This window comes from Meles meles, chromosome 17 (assembly GCF_922984935.1).
Source record: "Meles meles chromosome 17, mMelMel3.1 paternal haplotype, whole genome shotgun sequence".
Lineage (NCBI taxonomy): Eukaryota > Metazoa > Chordata > Mammalia > Carnivora > Mustelidae > Meles > Meles meles.
Window position 1 is genome coordinate 23,919,880 of NC_060082.1, and position 13,724 is coordinate 23,933,603.

General features: G+C 33.1%; 1 protein-coding gene across 5 annotated transcripts in view; it reads right to left on the minus strand.

The window, feature by feature from the left end:
* KCNT2 (potassium sodium-activated channel subfamily T member 2) overlaps positions 1-13,724 on the minus strand; it is a 344,600-nt gene that overhangs the window by 43,858 nt on the left and 287,018 nt on the right. For all 5 annotated transcript variants that reach the window (XM_045982454.1, XM_045982456.1, XM_045982455.1 and 2 more), the window contains 2 exons: positions 10,586-10,669; positions 9,620-9,748 (listed from right to left, as the gene is read on the minus strand). In XM_045982454.1, coding sequence (XP_045838410.1) covers positions 9,620-9,748; positions 10,586-10,669 — 213 coding nt within the window. The remainder of the gene's footprint in view (positions 1-9,619; positions 9,749-10,585; positions 10,670-13,724) is intronic.

Below are 13,724 nucleotides of genomic sequence, written 5' to 3' on the forward strand. Positions count from 1 at the left end.
GGAAATTGTTGTAGAAACAATTGGAATTACAAAGATAAATGTCTTCATATCCAAACTACAATTAGAGGTTTTTCTTTTCTTCATAAAAAGGATTGTAAGAAAGGTTCTTATATTGGAAAACTCAAATTTCTCAGTAAATTAGAGGGGAGGAACTTCGCTTACATAGGGAACCGACTAAAAGATGTGGAGACCTAAAATAGTAACTATAAGAAAGAAATCAATTAGTGGGAAAAAGTTCCAAGAATCAACTTGCAATTGGCTGCCATGATTCAGAAATGAGCCAAATTTTGCCTCCCTGCATCTGAGATGGTAAGTTAGAGAAAAGAGGTAACGGGGACGTGTAACAGCTGAATAAAAGCAAAGAACGTTTGAATCAACACATAGAACTGCAACATAGCCAAACTTACATCTAAAAGTTTCACCCACTTCCCAACGTAAAGCTATAAAGTTTTTAATCAAGTGAAAATGCTGTTCTTTCTGGAGCATAGAGTGAACCCCAGGAAGTGTTTCTACCACTGTGGACCAGGTCTGGACTTATACCTGAGAATCCCTTTAGGAAAGACAACTTTGCTTGTGACATGTTACTAAAATATTTTATGAAAAAAACGCAAGCCAATTCAAGGCATTGAATTGAGGTTGTATTTGTGCAGCTGGTCAGGTCAAATACTGGTATAAATTAAAAATTTAGAAATCTATGTTGATCTCATTATAAAACATTTTCTAAAAAAAACAATAAAACTCTGAAATAAATTCCTCAAAATCAGTATGTTCCAGGGATATGTTCTGTTTTGATCTGTTTTAATTTCCTCAACCTGCAGGCACCCTGGGTAGCTGAAACCCCTAAGCAGCTTCGTGCCAAATAAACATTACATTTCCAGGGTAGACCATGATGTGAAATAGGTCAGAAAGCACTTCTCTAAAGCTTGCTTTATTTATTTATTTATTTATTTATTTATTTATGCAGCCCAAAGGGAAACTTCCTTGGTGAATATTTAGTAAATTCTGAAGGATTCAAGATATAATAAAACAAAATAATAATATTGTAAAATACAATAGAGGTATAGCTCATAAAACAATAACAAATAAATAATTTAAGATGTTTAAAATAATTTAATGAACAAATTTTGCATTTATTATATGGATTCAAATCTACGATGTAGGCAACAGCCATTACATCAAAAATGTGGGTATTATGAATATAGAGTTTTTCTCCAAAATCCAACAAGCTCAAAAACAGACTTGAACTTTTCTTTTCCTTTCTTTTTTAATTTTATTTTTCTTAAATTGAAGTGTACTTTTAGATGGCAACTTTGCACACAAGCTTTCCACTTAACGGGCTAAATTCTACCATTGCTTTGTACATTCAAAATGCAATTTTTAAAGTGTTTATATTTGTAATGGTTTCATCAATTATATTTATGCTTGGGAGTCTGTGTTAAGTGCTAAGAACATAATGACAATTATTTATCATGGCTTATATGAAGAAAATGGAGAATAAGATTAAAAATACAAATCTCATGAAGATAATATCATGGTTTCAGGAATATAATGTATGTATACACACATAATATATTGTTAAGAATTTTATTTTTATTGCAACAAATCAATTATTAACCCAGGTCAATGTTATTAAACACTAAACTGATGGCTTCTTCAGGACAACAAATTACAAGTATTGAAGAATAAATTCAATGTTAAAAAGTATGCTAGAGAAAGCACAAATCCTATTGTTCCTAGACGCGTTTGTAGGAGTACCAGCTTATATAGGAAGCGTCGGAAAAGATATTTTTCATATCATCTGACTGCCAACCCTTTTTTAGTCTCAGTTGATTGCATTGAAGGTGGGTACCTCACTCAAGGACAGACAAAAAATACACAGCCAGTAAGTGACTAGCAGCAAATAACAATCAAATATATGACTGGACCAATATACAAACATAATGTGAAGACAAACAGGTAAAATGAACTTGCAATATTATTGGGAAAATATAGACATGCTAACTTGAAAATAGAGTATTTATAAACTTCAGCTTAATTAATTTGTTTTATTTTAACATCTGAAGTACTGAATTTAATTGTTAATACTCTTTCCCTTTAAAAGCATTGAATTCACATATAAAACTATTTGAGACAAGGGAGACAAAGTACTTACTTGTGATGCTATTTCTCGAGACTGACACAAAGGGAGGAAAAAAGAAACACACAAAATACATTTTAAACAATGACTAAACAATACATACATGAAACAGCAACAAGGACAAAATACGATAAGTCCCCATTTAACACTTACAATACAATTAGGTGTTTCATTATTTATTACAGGGCTTCTGAATAAAATTAGATAAGGAATAAGTTGTTATTTTAAAAGTCTAGCAGAAAGTTCCTGTTAAATTATTTTTTGTCTGTTTAGTAAAATTGTCCCTGAAGGCTTTGATAGAAAGAAAAAATAGTACTGGTAGGGAAAATAAAACAACTGACAGGAGCTTATAAAGCTCATGAGAGAATATTTGACATAATTATTGGCATTCAATAACCATTATTGGCATTAATATTTGTACTGTGCTAAAATTTGGATCGCATATAAAATTTAATACTTACAAAAATTTAATACTTTTAAATTTAGATATTGTCGTAAGACATAAATTTGTTTATAGAAATATTCTGAGCTCTCACATTGGCTTTAAAGTCTAAAATTTGACCTTCCCAGTCACCATATAACTCTTAAATATTGAGAGGCAATACAAATCATGCTTAGTCTTTAATTCTAAGGAATAATATTCTATTCATTTTTCAATAGGTAGAAATAAAATTTTTAGTTATATTCCTTGGTGTAACATAACTCAAATCTAACAAATTATCTAGCTTTCTGTTTATACAAATATAAAAACACATAATAAACATTTGATTATAGGATCCTTAAAACTGTTTATCTCAGGATTCTTAACACATGGCCCAAGAGAATAATAACATTGCTTGAGTGAATAATGGCAGAGAATGGGCAGCTAGAATTTCAAAACTATCCTATCTTAATCCTTTTTAAAATAATTTTATTAACATGATTTTGTGAAAAGATAAACTTACTTCAGTAAGACATTTAAAAATACTATGTTCCAGTTTAATAGTAAAGAGTTAACAATTGGTAGATGGGACAATGATTATTTCATTATATCACATGCTTTAAAGTTTTAGGATTTACTATTATGAAAGTAACCAACAATCACAGTACATATTCCACAAATTTATTGTGTACATTGAAAAGATGTTGGTACTTTAGTATGCTTTTAAATGATCTCTAATTTCTAGTAAAATTTTCAGCGATTATAGAACACTTCAAGCAAATATAACTTTCAATACACTGGAAAACTGGAGGTAAATACAGTTCCACATTTTCTTACCAAAAAAACCATAGGAACAAATATACTTATTAATTTAAGAATTTATCAGATTTTGGAAAGACAGTACTATACCATATACTGTATGGTAGTCAATGTCCCTAGTGGGTCTCGGGTAGCAGCATTTCATAATAAAAAATAATAATATATCTGCAACAAAAAGTAAGAATATTCACTTTAAGTGGAATAATATTAAAATTTCACATATAAAGTGAGGTGAAATAAATTTAGTGAGCTTTTTGGATTTCAGAATTGTGGATAAAGGATTATGGACAGAAATATAGTTCCTCTTCGTTATCAAGAGCAGCATGAGTCCTCACGCCTCCAACAATTTGAACCAGGAGATTCTGATGTTTATTTTTTATTTTTTATTTTTTTATTCTAATGTTTATAAGGATTTTCTTAAACAGACATATATAGATGGTGGTAGAAGCTCTGGGAAGGTGAAACACAACCTGGTAAAAAGGGACAGGACCCAGCTATACCCTACTATCCAGCTATATCCATGGACCGATTATTTTTTTTTAATTAATTTATTTGACAAAGACACAGAGAGAGAGGGAACACAAGCAGAGGGAGTGGGAGAGGGAGAAGCAGGCTTCCCTCTGAGCAGGGAGCCCGACGTGGGGCTCAATCCCAGGACCCTGGGATCATGACCTGAGCCAAAGGCAGTTGCTTAACCACTGAGACACCCAGGGGCCCCTCCACGGACTGATTTTGAGTCACTGTATCCACCTCCACTTTATTCTTTGTTTGGATAATTTCTCCTTCCATGAATATTCAGCCCACTAAAAAACTGAGATTGTATTTCCAGGTCTTTGGTACATTTTATAATTTTAATTATAAATATTCTTTATCATCATCTGTCTTCTCAAAGGTGTCTGCTTGAAGTATTTAGTGTTTCCCCTACTCCCACAGACAAAGCTAAATAACTTCTTTTTTACGTAGACCGTGAGAAGACACTGAAGAGAGACTACAAAATGATGCGGCATGAAATCCCGCATCGGCGTTTAAATTGTATTTTTTTAAACTCCAGAAATAAAGGAACAAGGCCTAGTTTTTAACCTGTGTTTATTCCAACCACATTCTGATATGAAATGTTGGCACTTAGTAAAAAAATTATTCACAGAATAGGACAGATTTTAATACTTGAAATATAATCTGAAAAAAATGTTCAATGTCTAATGCAACTACCATATGACTATAAATCTATTAGTTGTTTTTATTAGTTACAAATATATTGTAATGTCAGAAAATGTTACGATTTGTTTTGAAAAGAGAAGCATCTAACATAATCATTTTTATTTCCCTAGGACACATCTACTTTTATCTCTTCTAGCTGGTTATGTAAGTCTTTATTTTGGTTTCTCTGTAATAGGTTTAATTTATTTTATTTTTTTTCAGTTTCTGCTTTCATCTATTCATTTCACACTCTGGAAGAAAAGAAATTAATCTTTTCCACCTGTTCCAGTACCCTTACCATCTCTCATCATTTCAAAATTGTTCAAGTGTAATTCTGGTTAGATCAAAATTGAGGGCATATTATGACTAAGTACAATTTACAGGTGCTCTATATAGGAAACATGGCTACTATTCACTTCTTGCAATAATGTTTTTGTTGGTGGTGGTGATAATATATTCCTGAAGTTAATAACTTGGTTGTTTTTATAATTGCTTAATTATACCTGTACTTAATTCACCCTGAGATCTCTGGCAACTGTCTAATCTTTCCTTAAGACATTGAGATATGCAAGATTTCATCTTCCTGAACAAATCTCTCTGAAACCTTCTAACCGATTCCAGGTTACCCTGATGTCTGAGGGTCTTTTCACTACCATCCTAGGGATTTCCTTGGCTTCATATTTGTTGCCTGGATTCCATAAAGTGTCTGGTTTCCTCCATACCATGATTCCTTTTTCAGTGTATTCATTGTTTTTGGTGGGAGTAGTTTCCTCAAAAAGCAGATATGATAGAGCATTTTTGGAGGCAATGCTGAAATATGATTTATCTTACTCTTACACAAGTTTGATAGGTTTGGCTGAATACAGAATTATAGTTTGGAAATATCTCCTCCAGATCTTGAGGACATTGTTCCATTGTCTTTTGGCTTACAGTGTTGCTGTTGAAAAATCCCAAATATATTTTCATTGTGCTCTATCCCTGCCCCTCTTCCTCCTGCATCTTCTCCTTCCCTTCAATATTCTGAAATACTATGATGCTGTGTCTTGAGGTGAGTCTGTTTTAATTCATTATAGTGGGCACTTGGTGACCCTTCTCCTTTGGAAATTAACACACTACTATTCTGGGATTATTCTTAAATTATTACACTGATATTTTGATGCATTCCTTCTCCATGGAATGTTATCATTCAAACCTGAGACCTCCTGGACTAGTCCTCTAATCTTATCTTTTCTTTACTGTTTCCATGTTTGAATTTCTGCTCTAGTTTCTTGGTGATTCCCTCAAATTTATGATATGAACTTCTTTTTACCTCTGCTATCATATTTTCAATGCCCAAGGTTTTCTTTTTCCTAAATGTTCTTTCAACAATTTAGTTTCCTGGGATACCGGGGTGGCTCAGTCGGTGGAGGGACCAATCTGGTATTGGCTCAGGTCATGATCTCAGGGTGGCGAGATCAAGACCCACATGGGGCTCTTCATTGGGCACAGAGCCTGCTTGGGATTCTCTCTCTCCTTTCCCTCTGCCCCTCTCACCTCCTCCCTCTCTCTAAAAAAAAAAAATTAAAAAGGTAAAAATTCAGTTTCCTGTTCATCTTTCATCCTTGCAATATCTAATTTTTTCTAATAATTTTAATTATAGTTTTCAGTGTATAACTTTACTGATATATATATGACATATCAAATATAAAATCCAGAGATATTTAGTAAACTTACCAAGTTGTATAATCATCACCATAAATCAGTTTTAGAATATTTCTAATACCCTAGCAAACCCCATCATGTTCATTAGCTGAATCCCCATTTCCTCCACCTTCCTCTGACTTAAGCAATCACTAATCTGCTTCCTCTCTGCATACATTTACTCTTTATGACATTTCATAAATGTGAAATAATACCATATGTGGTCTTTTGTGCCTGCCTTCTTTCATTAAACTTAATATTTTTGGAGGTTCATCCCAGTAACAGCATCTATAAGTAGTTTCTTTCTATGGATAAACAGTATTCCATTGTATGGATATACCATATTTGGCTTATCTGTTTACTAGTTGATGGACACTTAGGTTTTTTCCAAATTTTGGCTATTATGAACAATGCTACTAAGAACATTTATATGCAAATCTTTGGGTGGATATATTTTTATTTCTTTTGGGTAAATATTTTATTTCATGTTTGAAATTGTCTTCTTCCTCAAAGATCTGTCCTTTTTACATGTTTTTTCCTTTCTGTTTATTTTCTGCCTCTGTGGTTCATTTCCCAACATAGGGAATTTTTAGTTGTCTTCTCCTACTGAAGAGTAGAGGACTAATAAAATTTATTGAAAGCTCTGGATGAGATTCTTTTTATTGAGTTTCATGGTGATCACTGGATTACTGAATGTCCCATATCTACATCTTTAGGTATTTCACTTGGTTATGGTCAGATTCCCTAAGGAAGATCTCTAATCTGCTGCTGAAGGGTACAGTATTCAGAATGTATGTTTCACTTAGTTCTCTGAATTTAGGGTGGTGTTACTGCCCTCAACTGTCTCCTCAATCCACAGAGTATCTGTGTACTCTCTCCAAAGAAACGAACCTTCAATCTTTGCCTGTGTGGAATGAGGGACAGTACCACAGCTGTATGAACTGTCAGGGGGAATGGGAAAATGACAGCTACTTATGCAACACTATGTTAGACACTTCGATTCTAATTATTAGATGGAGTTTCTACCTCCTGACATTTGTTGTCTGTCTTTAATTAAAGTTAGAGAAAATCAACATTGGGGGCAAAATAAATCACCTGAATTCTACCTCTTGACTTTTCTTGAACCATTCGATATTTGAGAAAGACGATGGGATGAATGAGCCAATCTTTCATCTCATGAGAGACATTAAGGTCTTATTCTTTGTTTTTATATGCTCAGGAAAAAAAGTTTTCCTCTTCATACAAAATCCAATGTCTTTGAGTTTTTATTTAATTGATGTCCTTTTTTTAAAAAAAAAAGATCAACTTAAAGAATATTCACTTTAATGGCACTTTTGTATCTTGTAAAACTATGATTGAAGATAAATACTGTTCTTCACATTATCTAAAACCTTTTAAATAAGAAAGCCCATAATATACGTGTTCTTTTAATAACAAATCTTTCTCAAGATTAACTTTTATCCTTTCATGTATCAGACTATAATTACTATATAATTCAACAGTTCTATTTTTGCCTTACTTACCAGGAAAGTGAAAGTAGAATTCTGGCTCAACTGTAGCACTCAGTTCATTCTAGATGTAGGATAACATTAATTTCTCTGCCTCTATTAATATATTGTGTTGTAAAAAATCTTGATGGTTTTATTTTTATCTTTAATTATTTGGGTTTCCTCAATTTTTACACAATAGGTAAAATATAAAATTTAAATAAAAATATATGTGTCAAAAAATGAACTGTAATCAATATAGGAAGACAGGAGGTATCATCTTTATTTAACTCAGTTTCCTTTTATATTCCTAAGGATGTGTGTTTTTCATACAAGCTAGAGTTCTAGGGATTTATATGCATTTTATTGAAGGATATTTTTTGTGATGGGAAGAACTGACCAAAATGTAATGTTAAATGCTCCGTGATGACAATACAAATACTCAATTATCCTTTCCCTACTATAATGTAAATAGCACACAACAAAGCCCCTTAATAATATAAAAGGATGACATAATTATGAACTTGACCAAGGGCAGAATTTACTACATTCAAATTTGTAAAACCTATACATAAAATAAGGGAATAATAATATTCTGGTGAATGGAAACTTTCTTTGTACTTAACAAGCTCAAATAAGTGGTTAATTGCTTAGGTGTGGAAACACTTGTCTTCCCTTAACCTTTACTCAAAAAATAGTTTTTTAGATACAGCATTTTTAAATTTTAGGCATATCTGGCCAAACTATCCTATGAAGTTACAGAGATGGCAATAAAATTCCTTTTAGCATACCTGATCTACAGTGAAACTGCTAAAAAGCACCAGAAAAATTGAACAATTTCCTGTAGTCCTCAGTATTACTTATTTAAATGTCAAATCATAAATTTTTGCAAGCAAACAAAAATCCACTCCTTTGCTCATATGCTTTCCACAAAGCTCTTTTTTTTCTATATATGGATTCAGTGATTTTAACACAAACCAGTTTCATGGCTGCATGGATTACTAAACTGCAAATAACAGACCTGAGCCTCTTAGTTGAGTTAATTTTGCATAAGACCAAAAACAGATATGGCTAACCAAAATTTTGAATAACTTTAAGATATTTGAGAAGGAAATATTTCAAGAATATAAACCATAATTATATTAAACAATTTTATAAATATTGGTATGATAGTGCATTTATCCAAAAATTTTATTTCATGAAAGAATCTCATTTAAAAGGTGATGTTTTACCGAGGATATAAAAACTACTTAGATCCACATAATGTGGCCAGATCAGTGTGGATGGGTTTTTAGCTGTAGGAAGTCATTGGAAATTTTGTTCCATATTAATAGATTCTAGTTTGCTTTTACAAATACTGAGCTTTCCTCTGGGAAGGTCTGGTACTACTCCTGGAGTTTTATCTTGGCTTCAGAGTATTCTTTAATCTAGAGTTTGAGAAATGTGAATTTCAGTGCTTACTAACTTTGTTTTACTTCCTTCCAAATGTGCATATGTGAGACGAGGAGTATATGAGAAAGCTGTACGGCTTGCCCTGGAAACTGCTCTTATGTGTCAGAAGGTTACTTAAAATTAATTTGCTTCCTGACAATCTAGACATGAAAATTCTAGACCTACAAAAGGCATTCAGAGCCCAAAGTCCACGAACTCTAGAACAGTCCCTTAGCCAATAACATTTTGGGGAATTCTGACCTTGTTTACTTCAACAAATAGTTATTTTATTTTATTTTTTTTTTACTTCTGAGAACTGACACTGTGTGTTCAGAGAGCGTTCTTTTTCATTCTCTGACTGTTTTTAGAAATCCATTTCTACGATTAGGAATGGTTATCTTCAGTCAGATTCATCATTAAAACTGGAATATTTTGGTATTTCCAAACCTCAGATGTAGTAAGTTTCTGAGACTCAGTCCTGTAGATCCCAATGGGAACATCTCCGGTAGAAGAGCACAGCTTCTGGTAAAGTCTGGCATAAGTTCTGATCCACAGGTCATCCTCAGTGATTTTCATCTATTAGATATACGTCATTAAAAAAAAATAAAGACTCACGTTATTTTTCACTTTTTAGAGGCTAAAGGTACAAATATTTCAAAATCTCAAAATGACATTTCATAAGTGCTTATGCATGGACTGTACTTATTTATGGCCCTCCACCTTAGGTTAGCCCCGGGGTCCCACAAACTTCAGAAGACCAACTGCTCAATTTGTGGCAGCACAGCATCGTATTAGTTCAGCATCAGTAGACAGTAGTCACTGTGATTGAGAGACGTTGGGAAAGAGGTGTAGACTTTTGAATGTTGCAATGACTACAGCTGCTACTGGAATTAGCGGACAGGGTCTGCCGATGCTATAGATCTTCAAATGCAAAAGACACTCCAGCACAAAAAGAAATTGTCCATCTAAAGTCCTAATAATGCTCATATGAAGAAAGGGTATAACAAAGTGAGCCCAGGGCTCCCAGACAGAGGCATAAGTACTAGTTCCTCTTCACTGATCCCAAATCTGAATTGTTGGCAAGTTGCTTCACAGAATAAATACTTGAATAAAGTATATTCATTTAAAAAGAAATAAAGGGGAGTAAACTTAATGGTCACTGTTTTCCTCAGCAGCAAGGCATCCTATGTCTGAAACCATCAGTCTCAAATGCCAGCTAGAAAAAAACACGTGTTCTGAATTTTGTATAGAATGGCTGTTTTCATGAATAATTTAAAATGTTTTCCCTGAAAAATTTTTAAAGAACTAAAAACCTTGAGGATATTCTTTGAGCACATATTACCCAACGTGCATTATAGATGGATTTCAGAAACATCTATTAGAACAATTCTATTCCAAAGAATATTAACTTACAGAACAAAGAAACCCTGATCCTGGAGTAGTGTCCAATCCTAACAGAAGTCTGGTGATAGAAATCATATAATCCTTTACAAACGACTGTAATACAAACAAAGTACATATTTACTGTGTGCATGAAATGTACAGAATAGCTCAGTGAGAACATCTTACCATTTCTAAAGGGTTACTTCTCATAACACATCATTAAACCCCCCTAAAAAAGGAAGTAAAAATCTAACCTGTCAGTGTCTTAAATACACAGGTACAGCTAAGCTGTCCACAAGGAAATATGGAGAATAAGTATTCATTAGACTATCCTGACATGCTTAAGTTTTATGTACTATTAGATATGATAAAACAGATTTTAATTAATTTTTAATAACAAAAAACTATGAACTAAAATAGAGAACATTAAAAAAAACTTGAACTCTAAAATTTGCAAGGAGATATTCCAAAAGGTTTTTTAGGATTAAGGTCTTTGCTAGTAGAATAAATTTCTAATATTTCAGTAAATCTAAATATTAATGAATTAATAATTTAGTATTAAATACCATTATCAGACTACTTGATGCGTTAGCATGTAAGGTTTAATTTAATATATTGCTAGAACACTGCTCAACAGAGTATTGTTAACAATGTTTTCAATTTCTTAAATTTATTCTTAGTTCTGAGCGAAAAGAAAAACTTTCAACAGATACAAGCACATTTCACCATGACATGTAATAATTATTTTATAGAGTGTATGAAATGACTGTCTTGAATTTAATCCACAAGTGTTAAAAAATGAAATATTTGAATATTCATCTAGTTATTTTGCATAGCAAAGTTTTTTTTTCAAGTTATAATACCTTTTAAATAAATTTACTAGGCTACTTTGTTCATTATCATTTTACCAACAGCTAGCATCAGAAAACTAAACCCTGACATTTAAACAAGAACAAAGGAACCATATCCATTCCCTTTTCTCAGGCCAAAGAAATGGAAGTTTTGTTTCGAGGTGTGTTAGTGTCCTGGTAGTTATAACATGAACCAACTGGAGGCCACCAAGAGCAGCGGTGACATGCACCCTTCAACTTCACTTGTAACCCAGTGTGTGCTAAAGAAGAGGACTTTTTAAGCACATTCTCAGACACTTAAAATTATTTCCCAAAATGAAAAATTGAAAGTACTCATGGGGGGAAAAAGTCCACTGAAGATTTGGCTATTATAAATTATTTTTGAGTTGGATGTGGTTATACTGCTGATTTGCTTGCTGCATTTGTCACTGATGCATCCCTTGTCTAGAGGTCATTTGTCCTGTAACTTCATTAGGGCAAAGACAAGGGGTACAAGTGAGCCAAAATGACAGGGACAGTCCCACCTGCTATACAACATCTGTGCACTCAATCTCACGGAATTTGATCACAGAAGAATCTTTCTCAGGTTCACTTAGTATCTATTTAATTGTATTTTATTATTTTATTTTAGTTTCAAGATTTTATTTATTTATTTATTTGAAAGAGAGTGAAAGGGAGGGTATGAGTAGGGAAAGGAGCAAAGGAAGAGAGAGAAGCAGTCTCCCAGCTGAGCAGGGAACCTCATGTGGGGCGCGATCCCAGGACCCTGAGATGAAGGCAGACACTTAACCAAATGAGCCATACAGGTGCCCCTATTTCATTGTATTTTAGATAATACTTTTTTTCACCTTTTCCACCTCTCCACAGATTATACTTATTTTTTAATCATTGGCTTTCCAGCTCCATGAAGATGAAGATTGAGAAAATTATTAAAAATATGAAAGAGATCTGTGATTCAAGTGGGAAGGAGAAAAGGGACTATGGACAAAATATTAGTAAAGAAAAACAACCTTCTGGTAAGTTAAAAAAAAAACTGCCATAAAGTGGATTTATTTGCCACAGGGATAGGGTAATCGAAATGAGACGTGCATGGTCTGAAGATGAGGGTTCACAGTAACTACTGGATAGTTTTTCTTTCTGAGTCTTTGTGTCTTGTCTATATATGGGGATTGATAATACTGCCTACATCATTGGTTTCTTTGAGTAAGCAAATAATATGATGTCTAGGATAGAACTGCATTAATAGTAAGTCACTGTACAATTTGTACACTGTACAATTTGTAGACATTAATAATAGTTCTTAAACATATCACATAAACATTTATCCTTGAGAACATGGGTTCAAATCACTAACCAGAAAATTAGATGGCATTTAGTTTAAGAATATATGCATACTTATTATATGAATTTAGGATTTATATATCTGATTTCCAATATTCATTTTTAATCAATAAATGAGTATTCTATCTCATCTGAAAAAAATGAACCACAACGTATCTCATCTGATGTCAGGCAAAGCCAAATAGGCAATTTGAAAATTACTGTTCTGCTTCACCCTTTCTGCAGTAGCTTCAGAAAACACCTAACTTTCTGTATGTGTATTTGCAACAGAAAACATAAGATAAAAATGAAGAGAAAGAAATAACTACTGCTTTCTACTTCTGTAGAACAATTTCCCTTTTATTTAGCTCATCTATTAGACTTTCTCATGAGATTTTATTTAAACATAAGATTCCAGGGCTATAAAGTCTGAAAACCACTGGTGCATAATGACATGAAGCATTTGACTGCTACTGACAGGAACTCTTCAGTTTCAGCATTGTTCTTCAAACAGTTCCTCTCCTCCAGTCCCCTAAGAGATCAGAAGGATGCGTGTGGTAATGGAGTGTGGGGGTGGAGTGCCCAGAGAATGTGTCTGGAAAGTTTAGGGTGCACCGGAGTGCTCATTCTCCTTTGTTGCACTTGTTCCTCCTCTCATCTGGCATAAGCAGATGGTTTGTGACGTTGCTAGAGGCATATTCATGGGCATAATCAGCCCCAAGGCCAGCAGAAAAGCTTTAACATGTTCAGATTAGTTTATTCAGTCAAGCATTGCAGAAGAGGCTACATAAAATACATAATCCAAAAGAAAATACCACAACAAAATGTTCGAATGCTTTATTTGAGATTAAAGTTATCAAATAACTTAAAGCTCCATGAATATCTGTTTTCCCTTAATTGAAATATTTATAAATTGTCTGATTACTTGAATCAGAGAATATGAGATATTAGAGTTGTTCAATACCTGGTAGAGTTAAAAAAATTAAAATATATTGGAG